Source organism: Pectinophora gossypiella, chromosome 16 (genome assembly GCF_024362695.1).
Source record: "Pectinophora gossypiella chromosome 16, ilPecGoss1.1, whole genome shotgun sequence".
NCBI lineage: Eukaryota > Metazoa > Arthropoda > Insecta > Lepidoptera > Gelechiidae > Pectinophora > Pectinophora gossypiella.
In genome coordinates this window covers 8,418,346-8,437,515 of record NC_065419.1, presented here as the reverse complement: position 1 = coordinate 8,437,515, position 19,170 = coordinate 8,418,346, and the positions used below count along the sequence as shown (strand labels likewise).

Genomic DNA, 19,170 nt, shown 5'->3' with positions numbered 1-19,170 from the left:
AAAAGTATCTTAAAGTGCAATGCCACAATTGCACTGTAAACTTATTAGCGAATGACAACATTCAGCACTCTCCATTTGTTGTTAATGCCATTTGTGGCAACCCTATAATTAGGTCACGTCAAAACTGAGTTTCAAAATAAGAACTTGAATTTATATATAATAGGCCAGTTTCCAACTAGTCAAATCAGTTACTTTTTACTAAACGTCAGAAGACAAAATTACTATAGGATATGTATGAAAAATCACAATATGACGTCATAGAAAAACGTGATAAAATCTCGGACTTATTATTACGATTTATTTGATTAAAATTCATAAATAAGTTAAATAGAAAGAAGAAAATGTTTTTCATTAGTTTTAGATCTGTCTTTATTTAGTAATCTGAAATTCATAATTTATCTTGAACCTAGTAAGTACACGACCCAATTACATAACCAAATATATTGTTGACATACCAACAATGTGTACCATACAGAGCAGATAGGTAATTGCATTACTTTGCCGCCAATATATACGTAGCTACTTACCTGAATATATTAACAGCGAACAAGTATACTGAAACCACTCAGCCAATTAGCTGCCTATGCAGCGTGTAAAGTTATAACTCGTAGAGGTCGCGGTAGTCTATTTTTGTACTGCCATACAAGGAAACAGTTGTGTATAATAGACCAAATAGGTAAGGTAAAAAATGTATAAGCAAAAATAAGTAGTAACACTCATCAGGAATCGAATCCACTGCTCTCCTTAACAATAATAACATAACAGTTAATTACAAAAAAAGAAGAACATACAACATAAACAATATAAGAACGTAAATGGCCTTATTGCTATCGTAGCAATCTCTTTCAGATAACCTTAACGTATTAGGACAATAATAAAACCGGCCTAGCGGTTTTCCTACGCATTGTTGAAAATATTAGAATTAATATTAACCCGAAGAATCAAACTTGAAGTGCTATCCATTGTGCTGAAAGCTTAACTACTGTACTGAACCATAGACATCGTTCTTATGAGGCATATAATCAACATTGTTTGGCGTACTAAAAAATAACATAACGTAAACAGCCTATATACGTCCCACGGCTGGGCACAAGCCTTTTTGGGACTAAAAAATAGAACTTAAAAAAGGGGTACAAAATTGAAAAGATCATTGTCATCACCTATGTCTTTCTACGTCTTAAGAAAAAATAACATAAATGTACAACAGCTATTTAATATGCTATCCGTACTAAAATACGTGTGATAATGACGTTATCTGTTTTGAAAACTATTCATTTCCACTGGGAAAACCTTATGGTTGCTATCTAATTAGGCGGTCTAACTGAATCCCTAGTCAAACAACGTCGAGTATAAAACTCTCGGGGGAAACACAAGCAAGTCACATACGATTCAGTTTGAGCTCAAAACGAAACGAATAACGAAACAAATATATCCAAAATGGTTTCCAAAATCGCATTGGCACTTTGTGTTTTGGTGAGTTTCAGGCACAACCTGAGTAACATGAAGGACACAAGATAATCATAATACATTTTCTCATCATCTGTTACTCATTTTTGGTTACAATAAAGTTTAAAAAAAGCCATCAGCAGCTTAATCACGTACATATTTTTTTTTTGTTGCAACAGAATATTTGCCGCGACAGTGCGCAACAGTGCGTAATTGTACTGATTTACTTAATAATATGAGCTGTGTTAACAGGTGGCGGTAGCTTCGGCCGTTCCAGCAGCGCCCGGCGGCGCGTGGGGCCCAGCAGCCGGCGGCGTCAACCCCTGGATCCCACCATGGATCTCCGCAGCGCCCTGGTACCCGCAGTGGACACCTTGCACCACCGTAGGCTCCTCTTGCTTGGACTGCAACACCAAACTCGTTTGCACCAAGATCGGCGGCATCCAGCGCGCTTGTACTGACCCCACACTTCCTTATTGTAATCTTGGCGCGTGCTCAGCCACACCTACCGCTGAATGCGCCCCTATCGTCCCCGCTGTACCCGCCGCTGGTGCTGCTTAAGCCATCATAATACCTAATGGTCCACCCTTAGTCCAACATTGGTCCAACTTTAGTCCAACTTGGTTCCTACCTTGGTCTAACTTTGTTCCAACCTTGGTCTAACTTTCGTCCAACTTTGGTCCAACCTTGGTCTAACTTTCCAATCTCAAATATCAACTGCCAGTTTTTCCGATAAATAACCAGGGAATGTCAAATGCTTTTCGAACTTTTTAGAATCATTATATTTGTATAAACCATCATACTCTTCCTAGTACCTATAAATCCTTCCTTCGAAATAAATTGTCTTGTTACACTACTCAACTATTTTATTTACTGACTAGATAATAAGTATAATATTATAAACTTTGACATAGATATATTACTATTATTAAAGTATTTACCTAGACTTTTTTTGTAAATACTATGCATCGGTATTAAAGAGGTACCTAAATAAAATATTTCTAAGAATGATTGTCGTCTTTTCTCAAAAAAGCCATATTTCAGAAAAGTCAACTTTATGTGCTCTTTGAAGAAGAGCTCTACAACGTTTTAAAAATACTGAAACATTAATAATTATTATTAAGTAAGTCACTAACCGGTTAGTGACTTCGTAACGAGTGAGTGTTAGTGACATCATAACGAATACTAAGAGGGATGATTCAGACCATGATTCTGAGTTGACATCAAGTGGAATTTTCCGTCGCAAAATTGTACTTATTTTTTATTATTTTCAATTACTTACAATTACTTTTGCGATGGAAAATTCCAATTGATATCAACTCAGAATCATGGTCTGTATCGTCCCTCAAAGATTTTGTTATGATGTCACTAACACCCTGAATAAGCTGTTAATATGTCTCACTAACAGATACACAAAATATAATATGCAACTGAACCTATAATTGTAACTGTAAAAACATGTTATTATATGCTGACTCATGCCTGACTGCATCTTGACAAAAGTTATTCATTATTATCAGACATAGTTGCGCAAAGAATGATAATGTGAAGATACGCGTGCGTGATGCTACAGATGCAACTACTCATAAAATGATAACAATTTCATGTTTGTTCTATTTTGTAGGTACCTAATAAGGAAACAATCTTACGTCAGTACTTTCCAGCGTTATACAATAATAATTATTTTTACACCTACTTATATGCATATTAAGTTATAACCTGAAACAGTTTAAATAGTTTTTAGTAGACTGGATTGCAGACTAGTTGGAGACTCAAAATCTAGATTAAATAAATTAAATTCATCTTTTTTGGGGTTACGTATACGTTTTTTCAATAAAATACCGGATAATATTTTAAATTTGTCAGAAAATATATTTAAAGCTCATGTGAAGCTTACTTTATGTAAAAAAGCTTATTATAAGATTAATGAGTACCTAAATGATAAAAATGTCTGGTACTCATAGAATGTGTTCCTCTATTTATTAAATAACTTGTAATGTATACCCTCATTGGTTTTTAAAAGATGTGTTGCTGTTGCAGTTTCTTGTCATTTCTTCTCCTCAGCCATAACACCTTGCGAAATGACGTAAATTCAAAAATGTTATATTGACCTTAAACAAGTTTATCCATGATAATTACGTTGAATAAATGATTCTGATTTCTTTTTACTCCAGAGAAAGTACACTTTTTATAGATACTTCAACTTACTTTAATCATTTTTAGTATAAGTTATGAGGAACTTTCCAGACTACGATCACCAAAAATAATATACATGGCGGCATTGTACAGTTTTAACGTGGCAGTAAGATATCTTCTGACTAGACCTGGCTCTACACACCCCATGTATAAACTTGTATAAGTACTTACATCAATTCGCACCCTTATCCGGTGCCCTTACAGGGTGTCACATATTTGTATATAATTATTTATAAAAACTGTAATACCATGTGACATGCAATAAATAAATAAATAATGTAGTAGGTACGATAGTACTTCAAACTCAATTTTTGGAGAAACGTGTAGTAGGGTTATTTCCAACACGACACTGACACGAGTTACCTACCTGAATAATGTAAACTTCTTCAATTCAATTCTCCCGGTGGGCGTTACAGTGTAAGAATTATTTATATTTGTTTCTTTTTTTACTTTTATAGCACATACCCGTGCTTAGGGAAACTCACAAAGAGAAAATTTAAATCTAAAAATATTCTTACTGACTGGACTTGAAACCGCAAAACTGAGAATTGAGTCAGAACTTTTTCGATTTAAAGTTTTTCTTTATTTTTTATATCTTTTTTTTAGCTAAAATAAGGTAAATTTTACTGGCTACTGGTAGTGCCTCGCAGTATGCTCACGGTAAAAAGGTTTTTTTTTTATCTAAGTACTGAAAGTGGACACCATCTGAACATATTGTACTCCACTGCTAAGACAGACAGCTAAGAGTCTCAACCCAAGCTCGTAATGCCTAACAGGACGGGCACTCCACACTAGTACCTATTGATGCCATAAGACATTGTGTAATTTAATTTACAGAGTTTAACTAAGTATTAAATAAGAACATTATATTTTTTATATTATTATATTATTTTTTTTAACACCCGAAATAAATGATTTTTTTTTAAGCATCATACAAAATGTGCTTATCAACAATAAGAGTACTTATCAGTTAACACGTGGCCCACCCGTGGACCGGATATTCCTCGGTTATGTATGATTTCTCGAGATATCAAATCTTTTTTTAAAAGTATTTTTAAGTCTATTATAATATTTCGTTACTTACATAATAATTGGGTTAAGTCGGGGGTTTTGAGTTATTTTATTCTTTTTCGATGAGATTTTTACCGCCGTGGGTTTTTTTCAGAATTTTTAATTTTGCTTAATTTTAAATTTATTGCGGCCCTGGTTACTGGACCATTAACAGAAAAGTGGTACTTAAATAACAAAATTGAAAATAAAGGAAATGCCTATCTTCGTGTGACATTAACCTGACATTTTCCAATATTCATAAACACAAACACCAACCTTTAACCTACACTGCTGTATTAATATCCAATGATATTTATGAATGAATCTATTTTTGATCGGCGACCGCGGCTGCACAACGATAATAGCGTAGCAGAGCGTATTTTGGTTCATAAATCCTCTAAGAGGATTACGTACATTGTACGTTGGATTTTAATTCCGACTAATAATCTACGCTAGCATAGATAGCAGAGGTACATTTCGATTATCGCCTCCCTAACTAGGTAAATTTATAGTAGATAAAAATGCCAAAAGTACCTACTCGTACATAGAGGTTTGCGATGAAAGCATTTGAATTTTGAAATTCATATTTGCTAACTACATTAATTATGTATAAACTCACCTCTATTTCTATGACTATGTAATTCCATTTGCTTCGATCCTGACATACTTCTCTTGCTTCCTCCACATTCATAAATCGTTTCATACACGCACGCCGGCTCAGAGTAGATCTTACTGAACCTTTTCTAAGGACAATTTTTTGGTCAATGTACGTCCTTCTAGGTCTTTCTCTGCCAGCCCTACCACCAACCTTCGCTTTATAAACTGCTTTCGTAATCCTATTATCTTTCATGCGCTCTATGCGTTCAAACCAACTTAACGTTCCCTTTTCAATCTTAGTCACTACATTGTCTTTTACACCACATCTCTCTCTTGTCACACTGTTTCTCACTCTATCACTCACCGCAGATGCTACGCAACGACCATATTTTGACGCCATTTTGTCACTAAACATTTATATAGTCAAGATTTTTTATCTGTCGTCTGCGCGTATGATCGACGCAGATGACTGATGTGATGATGAGGAGAATGGATGGTGAACAGAAACGTCGACTTCAAGATTGTCCACGGTAGAAATCAGTTTACATACACGTATGGATGCACGATCGTAGAAAAAGTAATCAATGTTGCTATTTTATAAATTAAAATAGTAAAATACAAAATTCTGTTGGATGAACTGGTTTTACTTTGCCAGAGTTTGATAAGACTTATTGACTCCAAGAAAAAGTTAATTCAGTACCTATACTTACTACATTCTCTTATTCGAAAATGAATAGTTACGCATGTTTTAGCTTTTAGGTAAAAGTAAAGTACTAACTTACAAAGAAACTTCTTAGAAAAAAAAACAATATTAAACTTGTTTTCCTATGCACGTATTTACTGAAGGCTTGGGGAAAGCAGAATTTCCCCGGTTGGAAAACAATAAACAACTGATATTGACTTTCTAGTCGGTATAACATTATGCCATGTGAATAGAATGGGATTTCCGTATTTTCTATTTGCTAACACCTTATAGTGTAATACAAATCTTGATAAGAGCTCGATAGGAAGTATAAAAGTGATTGACCTGTCTGATCGTCCATAGTTCATGATTGTCTCGGTACTTGTCAGTCGGATACGAACAATGGCGTGTTTCAATAACTTTGTCACCGTTTTGGTTCTAGTAAGTGTTACCTGACCTTTATATTAGGTACTTACTTGCAGTTTTATTGAATACATTCAAATTTTAATTAAAATATTTCGTAAGTAATTATTAAATAAATTTATATTAGTAAAAAAATATAGGGTTCCTTTTGTGTGTAAAAGTGACTATTTATAAAATTACAAAAAAAATCGCATGATTCTTCAAGATTCTGTGTTTGTCTGTGTAAAAAAAATCGTATGATTCGTCAAAGTTCTGTGTTTCATATATATTACATAGCCTCCGTGGCCCAGTGGTTATAGCGTTGGGATCACGATTTCGCGGCCCGGATTCGACTCCCGATGGTGACGTCAACGTCACTTTGTAAGACTGTCCTTTGTATGAAATGAGCGTTGCGGGCCTGAATCACCTGGTTAAGGTCACCTGGAAAAACTAGGTTATATGATTCCGTGCTTCGGAGGGCTTGTTAAGCATCTCATTCCACGCTATTAGCCGTAAAACATCTCCACCACTCGCAGTGGAGCAGCGTGGTGGGATATGCTCCGTTCTCTCTGCGGTGATTGAGGGGAGGCCAATGCCCAATAGTGGGGTATACTTATAGGCTGCTTATGTTATTTATGTGGACATTCTACATTCCTATTCTTAAACTAAACTTTATCGTGAATATTTCAGTGTGCATTCTTGGCCGTTGCACTGGGCCAAGTCTCCCAAGGCGGAGGTAATAGCCCCCAGGGCGGTCCTCATCAAAACCAAGGAAGGATCCGGAGACAAGTTGACCAAGGCGGACCGCAAGTCGACCAAGGCGAACCGCAGGCCGATCAAAACGAAGCCAACCAAGATCAAACAGGAAACCAAAAAACGGATGAAGATGATGATGACCACATAGACGATGGCTTACCCGTGTGGACTTCCTGTGACTTCGGTGTCGACCCCAGGCTGTCTTGTGCCGACTGCCATACCCGGGTGATCTGCAAGCCCGTTGGTGGACTCATCAAGATCTGCCGGAACCCATTCAGACCATATTGCAATTATGGTCTCTGCTCCGCAACCCCCAGTGCCGAATGCGCGTAAATTTCAGTTGGACACTATTATTCGAAAATAATTTTGAAATCTTAAATAATCTCGGATACTAAATTCAAATTCATTTAATTAATGATTGAACTGAATAATAGGTAATTATTATTTTAAACAAGTTGCATACTAGGAAATATTATTATAGATGTTGATGTTATTGTTTCTGGTGTTAAATAAAATATGTCTAAAATACTATTTATTATGTTTTCTTCTCCTTTACCTAACGTGTAGTACCTAACCTATATCAACTATTCAACAATTCATAAAACTAATTCTAATTATTTTTTGTGTCCTATGGTACGATTTCTGGCATAAAAACTAAGCTATGTTCTTCCCTGGGTCTTAGTGTGAAATGTTATAAAATCGTATATATATTAAATACCAAAGTTAAGTTCAGAGTTGTTACTATTAAATTAACCTCTAAGTAGTTTAGAAGTTATGCGGGAACAGCCAAACACATAGCAGTCCAACACATAACCCGCCTTTGTTCTTTGCGGTTATGAAGCTACCTTTCGAGCAGTCGCAGGTTGCCGATAAACGCATACCTATACCTAGGTACCTACACATACATAGAGCTAAAACAAAATTCCCAACATGCCCAAAAATAGTAAAAAAAGATTTAATGAAATTTTTCCCTCAAGAGTAGATCAAATTATGTTGCGACACTCGCTTTACTCGACCCACTTCAAAGTCAACAGGACCGGTGAACATTCCGACAACAAGATCTAATTCCACGAATTCTTAATATGGAAAATTAATTAAGTACTTTCTATCCTTGAATGTTTATTCATTCTCAAATAAACGTCTTCGTAAAGGAAATAAAAATCGAAATATAAGTAATAATGGATAGCAATACATAGAAAATAGTAAATACCGGAATGATACAGATAGTACTCTGTGGTCTGCCTCTAACACAGATCAACATGGGGCCTCCGACACACCTACATACGATGACATATTTTTTGGCCTCAAACGAACATTATAAATCTTTACGACTATCAAATAAATATGTAACAATGAATGAAGGTTCAAAATACTTACAAAATAAAACGAAGTTTCTTAAGACTTTAAGATATATTTAGGTTGGTACCTACCTACCTATTTTTAGGAGAAGTATATTTAATTTATCCAAGCAATTACCAAAATAAACACTCCAATTAATTCGACTCGATATAAATACTCAGACTCAACTCAAAATACACCCTTCAGTAATTGATTAATATGACGTACTTAATAATTTATTTATTAATCTTTTTAAGATGGGAACACGTTTTACTTCAGCTACTAAATACATTATTGTACCAAAAGAAACAATTCAAATCATTAGAGGCTTATCTAGGTATATACCTACACGACAAAAGCGATCTCACCTAGGCAACCACAAGATAAAGAAACAAAACCGTTATAGATACTTATACTACTTACTTATAAAGTTAGCGTCATTCCGAAATGCATATTGCACATGAGTGGGCTATCATGCGAATTTACCCCGCGTGTGAACCCATTACCTACTCATAGGACCGACTACGAAAGTGTACATTATCACTTAAAATCATTGTAGGTATTGAGATGATATGACCTCTTCTAGGCACATCATAACATACTAAAATTGAGCCCTCTTATGGAAAATAATAGGTGTATTTGAAGAATGTTTTTTCACAATACACACATATGCGGTAAGTATGCGTAGCACTACAACACTCCATGCCACACCGATCTTGACCTCCTTGACCTATTGACACCCATCAGCAGGTTCCTGAGAACATTCCCCATCCTTGCAGTAAGGTCGGAACAGGCCCCGACAAGGAACTAGGATGCCGCCATTCTGCGCACATTGCAGCACTGTGTTACAATCGACGCAAGAGTACCCACGTTGCGTCTCGTAGTCGCAATTCGTCCACTGTGGTCGCGACGTTATCCACCAATCACCTGGGTTCTGCGCGGAGAGCCAACTTGACATCTGTCAAAAACATTTTGGAGCAAATTATCTATTAGGTAGATAGATAGTATCACTTAAGTACTTACCTATTTAGTTTATTAGGCTCTGGGTGAAAATTGAATGCCATACGCAGAGAATATCGCCAAAAAATCATATTTAAAAATAGAAGTGGCAAAATAGGTCGGGGTATAGTATCAAAATCATTTATTCAACGTAATTATCACGGCTAAACCGGTAAAAAAAGTTTACAAGGTAAATAATCTACAATTTGGCTGAGGGGAAGAAGCGACAAGATACTGCACCAATAATGCATCTTGTAAATTCCTTTATGTCATTTTTCTTCTCTCGTGTGAGTTGTGACGTCAATGGCCGACCACATCATCGATATTATTATTCTTGAGACATCAGCTACCCACTATTTATTTACCTAACGTCAATAGATTCATTAACAAATAAGATTTTAGTCCACTTACCAGTAAAACTAAGAACACACAACTTTTAAACATTTTATTTGGATAAATAACTATCTATTCAATAACATAATTGTGTAGATAGGCCATTGCGACATCTATAAGTCACTACTCTTACATGAGCACTGACTCACAACTCTTCAACAGATTAGATTATGCGGAGGCCTGTCTCATTTTATCAAAAATTATCGAATTCTCAAATATACAAACAAAACTCAAGTAGGTATGCTATGATATGCATGATTTCACATCTAATAAATGATGATACTATAAATAATCTCGTGCTGGTTCAAGTGTCTGAAATTTTCCCAATGTGTTGCCATCTGCTATTGTTTACGAATTCATTACAACACTTGTAAACATATAAAACTCTTTACATCAGTCGCACTCGGTCGCATGCTATACTACTGATATCGCAACATGGAGATGTTTAACTTTCCCAAATGTAAAATGAAGGTACCTTCATAAAGCAAAGTTTAACCATCGTATCGTTAAATTAATCACATTATTATAATTAAATGATATTCCAACAATGAAGGAAATTCGGAGTACGTTATGACGTACAGTAAAAGGCGTCTTGATTCCGAGAACATACATCATTGTTGCAGTATGAAAGCCTCTCAGGCTTGATTATTAAGGTGATCACTCACCAAGAGGTTTGTAATGTAACAATTGTAACATCGAACATTACATTAATGAGAGTCCTAATGAAGACCTTTATGGCAATGAAATAAGTTGTAAAATTAGGTACACTACGCAACTAGTTTTGTAACGCGACAACACTTCATTTTAGACGTGGCATTTTGATAATTTCCCTTCCATGGCATTCACTACTTGGTCGGAGAAATGAGCAACGCTGAAGACTGTCTTCTAGTAGCACTTCAGTAGTGCATGTGAGTAAACTGTTTCGCAGTTTGTAATATTGCAAAATTGAATTGCTGGTTGGTCAGTGCGTAGAGCTGTATAATGATCCTGATTCTTATGTTATTACATAACACGATACTCGTACATTGCCAAATTGCAGATGTCCTAAGAAAAGGTTTAGTGCTATCTACTCTGAACCGGTGCGCGTGTGAAACGGTTGATAAATGTGAAGGAAGCAAGAGAATTGTGTTAGAATCGAAAGCAAATTGAATAGGTACCATAGTCTCTGCTTATCCCAGAAATAGGTTTAAGTTTCTGTAAGTAAGTATGTATGTATATTTTCCTGGTGAGGGAACGCCTTTACGCACTGTTTACGGAAAGTGAGCAGCTCGTTGTTTGCATTCGGCATCATTCGCGTGTCAGGGCTGCCATCATAACAGATTGTTTACCCTCCGATAAATATTTGCCCATATATCCCCAATATTACACACATTGCGAATTAATTAAGTTTCGTTTGCGATGTAGCGCGCCGGTACTGTTTCGCATGCAAACAATGTGCGTGAGTGTGAGCGTTACACGTTCCGAGTAGCATTATATAATTATGTAATATTGATGTTTATAAAATAATATGTGTAAATATAACCTTGTTCAAGTCCTGATTATAGTCAGATACATTACAAAAATTGATTTAGAACCTCGCAGTCCATGAACTACTAGGTGACTAAAAGCCTTGGACAAGTTGCCAACGACTACGAAAAGGATTGACATAAATGACATTGTATTTAAAACTGTCACTGGCGCTCTTTGAAATCAGCTAACCCAGCACTGGATCAGCCTAGTGAAGTATGCTCCATGTTCCCTCCAGTAAATTAAAGGGAAGACTGTGCCCATCCATCAGTGGAACATGTATAAGCTAGCAATGTAAAATATATACAATCACACCTTATCAAATATTGCATTGGAAGAATGCATCCGGGATCTTACACATCATCAATCTAGTAATAGCTACTTTATTAATAAACTGCTAATATAATAGAAATGTAGGAAACTAAATTGAAACCCACGCCTTATTATGGAAAAAACCATTGACAGTGAACAAAACAATGTACAACCCTCACGAAAGGCTAGATATTGTTCGGAGCCATTCGTGTTAGTAACTAGATATAAAGACTTTGTTAAGGTCTTACCTCGTTGACGTCAGAACAAAAGCCTTATAGGATATTGCCTGTGTGAGTAGGTATGTAATCGTAACAGGCATATTTGAATACATAATCGTGCGAGAAATGTCACAGACATCTGAGCTGTTAACACAATTAACACAAATCCCTATTATCTTACTCTGGTATATAATCCCGTGCTTCTTCATAATCCTCATAAGCCTTCTGGCTACAGGATATTTCGTTATACCACCAAGAAGATATTGAAGTATTTCAATATGGCTTGTGGTAGAACTGTCTTCGTTTGGATCACTATATTGGTAAGATTGGTTTAATTCATTGCAAAAATTGCTTGGTGAGATTCTTCAGCGCTTACCATTTTTATTATTCAGAAACTAAATAATACTAATTCAGCAATTTAGTGTGCATTTAGCATTTACCTTTGCTCACAATCCATTATTCATGGCTTTTTCTCAAATTGAAAGAAAAATGCTTTGATATATACAAAATGGAATTCATAACGACTTTTGTACATTTTCAGGCGTCTCTGACCTTCATTTTAGCAGAAGAAGGTTCAGGAGCTGGTCGTAATGATAACGCAAACGAACGTATGTCTTTTTCGTTGCCAACTTTCGGGATGAGTGGTAGTTTCGGAGGTCTGTCTGGGGGTGGCTTGCCCAACTTCGGCCAATTCTTGGGCGGTGGTGGAAGCAATGATTCATCAAACCTCTTTAACCAATTCGTATCTGCCTTCAGCCAGTTTATTCCAAGGAATGGTAGTAGAACACCGAGCATGGGAAGTATGGGAAGCATGCATATGGATGGCTCTCGTCACGCTCGAGACGTTAATGGGGAGAACAGGGAAGAAAGAGCACAAGGAGAACAAAGTGCACAAGTGGAACAAAATGAGCAAGGTGCCAATGGCGACCATCAAGATCGATTGTTCTTCGGAAGCTTCTTCGGAGTTCCCGTAAGCTGTAACTACACGACTCAGGTAAGGTTGAAGTAGTCTATCATGACCATCATTATCATGATGTCGTATCATCATATCATGTCACCTCATCATTAATTTAAGATCCACGCCAATCATATATCACCTAAATACTTAATTTTCATATTCAACAACGCATACCAACTTCAGCCCTGTGTTTGTCTTGTCTTCTTACGTGATTAAATGTTAGAAATAAGATAACAAACACAATTATCTTATTGAAAATAGTATAAAAAAATAAAAAAAAAATAGTAGTGAAGTGAGGATAGTTACACCAACACCTTTCAAAATGACAACCTCTCGCCGCTCTATCTGTTTTTTTACATTATCTAATATTTAATCACATATCGACCCGTTATACGTAAATAGCTTACTATGTATAAAGTGCGTGAAACCTTAAAATTGACTACCACAGATACACTCCCTGATTACGACTATTACGTCATCAGACTAGATAACTATGCACACGTTCCAATCAGGGACAACGTGCACTGGTTGCGCGACTGCCTAGTCTGCCTGCCCAGCAACCATGGATACCTACGCCACTACGGCTTCTGCAACAACAGCCTCTTTGGTCCAGTATTTGAGCGTCGGACTCACAAGGTCCCGGGTTCGAATCCTGCTGGTGACATACCGCAAAAATCACTTTGTGAGCCTTGTTTCGTTAGGACATTACAGGCTGATCACCCGATTATCCTAAAGTAAGATGATCCATGCATCTTACTGATGTAAGTAGATTGTCATGTCCTTTGGCGCTTTGAGACCAGAGTTGATGAAATTGATAATGCTCCTCCCACCCACACGATACACACACCACACGCAAAATTATTAAATTTATTTTTGAATTTATTTATATTAAGACATCTCGCGTTCTTCTTCTACCCACAAGATAGAAGAAGAACGCGAGATGTCTAAATAAATTCTGTGCTCATGTTCCAGCCAGGGACAACGTGCGCTGGTTGCGCGACCCGTCTGGTCTGCCTGCCCGGCAACCGCGGGTACCTGCGCCGCTGCGGCTTCCTGCACCCCTACTGCAACAACGGCCGCTGCTCCAAGATTGCTGGATCAGCTTGCTTCACTTCCTCCACCGCTGCTGCCACCACCAACACCGCTGCCACTACTGGCACTACATAAATATTGAGAATATTGGGTGCTTTAGGTGATTGCTATTCTTCGCTATTCTCTCTGTAGACCAGTAATTGGGAGTTTTGTGTTTTATTTGTACCGAAAGATTAATAACAAATAAAAATACAATTAATAAATAAATACGGCTCACCTTTCACGTTGGTCTAATAGAAAGCTTGGTGAAGTGTGGGTACTTGTTTATCTCGCAACAGATGTGTCTCTGAGTACCCCAATAGGGATATTGTCGTACGCTCTCATCATATATTATATCTATCCTAATTCATCATATGTTATCAAATAAGCTATCCCAATTAGAAAATCTCGGTGCTGGTTATGGTTATGTTATGTAATAAAAAAATACCTAAAAATAACCTATAGGTAGAAGGAGCGATGAAGCCAACAATGGTATGCATCAAGATAATTTAAGTAACGGTAACGATATAGACGCGGGAACATACAAGAGTACAAGAAAGAACAATTTGAAAAAGTAAAGCAGCCAGTGTCCTTACTGTTGAAGAGTTTTACAACGGGAATAGAACATTCCCGGAAACGGCACGTCACTGGACGTGAGATATACTTACCTAGTATAATACTTGTTATTTACATTTCTGAGGTCTTAGTAACAAACAAAGTAACGTGGATGCTAACAGTAGTGCCGGAAAGGCAACAGATTGCGAGACATTGATGTCAAATATAGAATTATAATATTTGGAGCCATTAATCACTGAGTCGAAATTATTTGGCACCTCAAGCCTTTACTAACTTTTGTTTCGCCTCCTGACAAGTTATTTATAACTCCATTACTAAACACAGGGGGGTTAAAAACGCCACATTGAAGCAATTAATCTTAGAAGTCAATATTGCTATTAAAGCAATATATATTTGTTGACATTGCGCACTTACTTTTACCTATATGCGCAAATTCCAATTTGTTATATTGCTTTTTGATGATTTTTTTAAATGTGGCCTTTTTAACCCTCCAGGCCTCCCGGATAAAGGTTGATCAATGCTGTAAAATTCAGAAGATCAGGAAAGTTAAAAAGGCAACATCGAAGCAATTCATATACAAAGCAATATTGCAATTTGACATTTGCACATATTTGCACATATAAAAGTAAGTGCGCAATGCAAACAAATATCAAATAGCAATATTGCTTTTTGCGATGTAGCCTTTTTAACCCCCAGGGTAATTTCTAATGTTGGTCTTAATAAGTAATTGGAAATCTGTCATAACAAAACAAAGACCAAAATTGCTCGGAGGTAGGTACGTCTTCTAACTCCTTGTGACCTTGACTTCCCCAATAAGCCTCATTAATTTTACTTTCTTGTTTATAATCTCACTATTTTGTTTCAGATTGAATATGAATATGGTTCGATCACTGGCAGTGCTAGAGACATTATTTTTAGTTTTCAATAAAGAATGGTATATTTATTAAAAATGTATTTTAATTTCCAATTTATTTACTTTAGTTAGACCAAATTAGTACTTTATCATATTCATTTTAGAACTCACTGAAAGCTGCATGTTGCCTTTGATTACTTGTGGCTCTGACCACCCCATAAGCCAAACACATGCATTCTAGTTCTCCTTCTGGTGATATAAAGGGATCCTTCAAAGTTTTCGTTACGATGTCACTAACTCCCTGAATATGGAGAGCCTGAAAACCACGCAATAGAAGAAAGCGATTGGAAAGGCCCTAACTCTTATTTTATATAAGAACCACTATCACCGGTTTCACCCCACTCCCTTTTACTACTACTCTTCCAAACAGATGAGATACGATAGCTCTACTGCTTCTCAAATTCCATTGCCACTGTAACGGCAATGTATAATTTACTACTATATACTAAAGTGTTTTTTTTTTATAAATAGACGATCATACTAAGGATTTTAGCTATCCTTTGATAGGGAAAAAATATTTGCATATTCGACTTATTGCCCTATAGGTATAGTACACAAGATGACCTTGTCCTATAATAAATAAGTAAGACTCCCGAGGTTCTACTTTCCCTACTATTACTTTGTAGGTTGTGGGAAGCTGCAGTAGTTTTAGGCGGACGAGACGTTCGTTGTGTAAAAATTGACGATTCAAAATGTAACTATATTAACTACTTACTGAATAAATATATTTTTTTTATTTTTTTGTAAGTAAGTATTTCAAAAGTTTAGGCTCAAATGGGATAGGGCGACAGCGTCGAATGAATAGAACAAGGCGCGCGACGACTAACGCCGCATTGTAGAAAATTTCAGTTTGAGAGAAAGTCTCTATGGCATCTCTTGACATTCCAAGAGCTAAAGAATAGGATATACTTAACATAAAAGCTGGGCAAAGACCTAGTGAGAATTTTTGTGTCATCATATTAAATCTCTCCTCAATCAATCGGAGGGTGTATGAGAACCGGACACCGGAACATCGTGGTAGAGTATACGACGTTTGAGGCGTTTAATGACACATAAATCCTCACTCGATTTCCGCTCGATTCTTCTTAAATCTGAGTTTCATTTTTTTCAATTTCAATCAAATACTGCCTACCTTTATTACATTTTCATCACCTAGGTTCTACTTTACTAGCACCTATCGGAGACTAGTACATATTTCACAAAGACAACATTTTTTATTGTTTTCCCAACTTGACGAGGCCACTGGTGAAGAATTAGCACTCTACATAGGGGGAATTTTCCCCTCCTATTCTTTTTATCTATTATCCCCCGAGGAAATAATGCTTAAACCATCGAAATATGTAAGTAGTTTTAGACCCAGATATTTTTTATCCCGGTAATCACCCTTTAGGGGATGAAGAGGAAGAGTGTGGAAAAAAACAAGTGCCGCGTGCGATAACCGAAATGAAGTCCACACGGACGAAGTCGCGGGCGGAAAGCTAAGTTAGTGAAAGAAAAACACTGCATTATTATATACAGCCCTCATGGCAGACCGGGAATTGTCAGAAGAAGCTATCTCTTATTACAATATACATAACGAGATAGGCAGACTTGCTTCGGCAGTACATATACTAAAATTGGAACGATACAGAGAAGATTAGCATAGCCCCTGCGCAAGGATGACACGCAAAATCGTGAAACGTTCCACAATTTTTTTTGAGGAGCTCGGTGGCACAGCGGTCAACGCGCTCGGTCTACGATTGTTGAAGTTAAGCAACTTTCGCAAAGGCCGGTCATAGGATGGGTGACCACAAAAAAAAAAGTTTTCATCTCGAACTCCTCCGTGCTTCGGAAGGCACGTTAAGCCGTTGGTCCCGGCTGCATTAGCAGTTGTTAATAACCACCAATCCGCACTGGGCCCGCGTGGTTGTCCATAGGGAAGGCCCGTGCCCCAGCAGTGGGGACGTTAATGGGCTGATGATGATGATGATGAACGAGATAGGTACAGTCACGAGTACTAATAAACACTTTATAACAATGTCACGTTAAGTTTTTTGACTAATTAAACCGTAAGTCTCATTAAATGTCAAATATGATAGTGCGACAGGGTTCTAAAGTGGGCACATGATATTGCTCATGACTGTAGGTACATTGTTAAGAACTCACTTGTTGATGCTGATACAAAGGATTGCACGCGTGAATGTCCGTAGAGATAGATAATCATATTTATTACGCCCATTGAACACATAATCGAATTCGTGCGAGAAATGTCATAGCCGTACACAATTAGCTTGAATCCCTATTATCTACCTGAGGTATATATAATTCCGTGTTTCTCGGCACTCTTCCTCCTCTCAAGCCAGGCAATCAGTCAGGAAAATTGTTATTGCACTAAGGAAATATTGAAATATTTCAATATGGCTTATGGTAGAACTGTTCTTGTTCTGGGCACGATACTGGTAAGACAATATTGTTACTTATTTTTTAATCTAGCAACATGGTCCCATTGTACTAATTACCTCGTCCAATGCTGTGTGTGTGAGAGTTCTGAATCTTAAAATTACTAAATCCCAAAGCTAAACCATTTTCAATTAGGGCAGTATTTCGAACACCTGAATTCAATATTATTACAAATAGCAAAAATATCCTAAAATATATTATCTTTTTGCAAAATAAGTGCAGTTAGAACTTATGTATTATGTCGCTTATTTACGTTGCTTGGCATTTTGGTTAATACAAAACAGATCTTCTAAGCTGAATCCTATTATGACCAAAACCTAAACTTGTCAGTTTTCAAATCACCGTATACTTAACATATTGTGCACTAAACTTCACCCTGTTTCAGGCGTCTCTGACCTTCATTTTGGCAGAAGAAGTTTCCGGAGCTGGAAGTGATAATGCAGCAAATGAACGATTGTCATTTTCGCTGCCCAGTTTCGGAATAAACTATAATTCCGGAGGACTTTCCGGCGGCGGCGGTGGCTTCCCCAACTTTTTCGGTGGTGGTGGCAATGATTCCTCAAACCCATTCGGCCAATTTCTATCGGCCTTCGGTCAGTTATTTCCTGGAATGAATGGTAATAACTCTCGTCAGACTCGAGATATTCACTTTTACAATGTGGAAGAAGATGGTCCGAGGTCACGTCAAAGGCGTTTGGCCAATGCCATTCCTATCAATTGCAACTACACGGCTGAGGTAGAATAATAATTATGTTTTTTTAAGTTTAGTTTAAGTCTCATCATCCTGCTACCCTTGTCCCCGTCTAGGTATGGTACAACCATAATAGGTAGGTAGGTGGGTAGGTAGGTAGGTAGGTATAGGTATGGTATGGTGGTATGGTGGAACTTGTATTCCTCATCCCTTCATTTCTGTCAGTCGTCATTTCGGTACTCACACTTTCACACACATACCCTTTTTTACACACTCCATCCACACTTTCTTGGGTCGTCCCCTACCCCTTTATCTACTTATAGTTTAAGTCTTATGACTAATATAAAAAGTAGGCGGGTAGGTTACTCGGGGTAAAGAAATTATAACTTATTGAAAAAGAAAAAATGAGGAGCTCGGTGGCGCAGCGGTAAACGCGCTCGATCACAACAAAAAAATAATAATCTCGAGCTCCTCCGTGCTTCGGAAGGCACGTTAAGCCGTTGGTCCCGGCTGCATTAGCAGTTGTTAATAACCACCAATCCGCACTGGGCCCGCGTGGTGGTTTAAGGCCCGATCTCCCTATCCATCCATAGGGAAGGCCCGTGCCCCAGCAGTGGGGACGTTAAT

General features: G+C 37.2%; 3 protein-coding genes, 1 long non-coding RNA gene and 1 other non-coding gene across 5 annotated transcripts; 4 read left to right on the top strand and 1 right to left on the bottom strand.

Annotated features, from left to right (window-relative positions):
* The first annotated feature begins 1,348 nt into the window (after nt 1-1,348).
* Nucleotides 1,349-2,302, top strand: LOC126374110 (uncharacterized). Its single transcript, XM_050020582.1, has 2 exons — nt 1,349-1,473; nt 1,699-2,302. The coding sequence occupies exons 1-2, from the start codon at nt 1,438-1,440 to the stop codon at nt 2,005-2,007; spliced, it is 345 nt and encodes a 114-aa protein (XP_049876539.1). The 5' UTR covers nt 1,349-1,437; the 3' UTR covers nt 2,008-2,302.
* Nucleotides 2,303-6,302: 4,000 nt separating this feature from the next.
* On the top strand, nt 6,303-7,660 carry LOC126374111 (uncharacterized). The gene is made up of 2 exons (XM_050020583.1): nt 6,303-6,412; nt 7,064-7,660. Exons 1-2 carry the CDS (start codon nt 6,338-6,340, stop codon nt 7,460-7,462), a joined length of 474 nt encoding a protein of 157 aa, XP_049876540.1. The 5' UTR covers nt 6,303-6,337; the 3' UTR covers nt 7,463-7,660.
* An 860-nt stretch (nt 7,661-8,520) lies between these two features.
* Nucleotides 8,521-10,013, bottom strand: LOC126373748 (uncharacterized). Its single transcript, XR_007567359.1, has 2 exons — nt 9,878-10,013; nt 8,521-9,425 (listed from the first exon to the last, which is right to left on the bottom strand). It is a non-coding gene; the product is annotated as an uncharacterized LOC126373748 (long non-coding RNA).
* A 1,059-nt stretch (nt 10,014-11,072) lies between these two features.
* Nucleotides 11,073-15,450, top strand: LOC126373923 (uncharacterized). The gene is made up of 4 exons (XM_050020271.1): nt 11,073-12,215; nt 12,437-12,889; nt 13,826-14,045; nt 15,366-15,450. Exons 1-3 carry the CDS (start codon nt 12,174-12,176, stop codon nt 14,018-14,020), a joined length of 690 nt encoding a protein of 229 aa, XP_049876228.1. The 5' UTR covers nt 11,073-12,173; the 3' UTR covers nt 14,021-14,045; nt 15,366-15,450.
* A 1,553-nt stretch (nt 15,451-17,003) lies between these two features.
* On the top strand, nt 17,004-17,106 carry LOC126374112 (U6 spliceosomal RNA). The gene has a single exon (XR_007567404.1). It is a non-coding gene; the product is annotated as a U6 spliceosomal RNA (small nuclear RNA).
* Nucleotides 17,107-19,170: the final 2,064 nt, after the last annotated feature.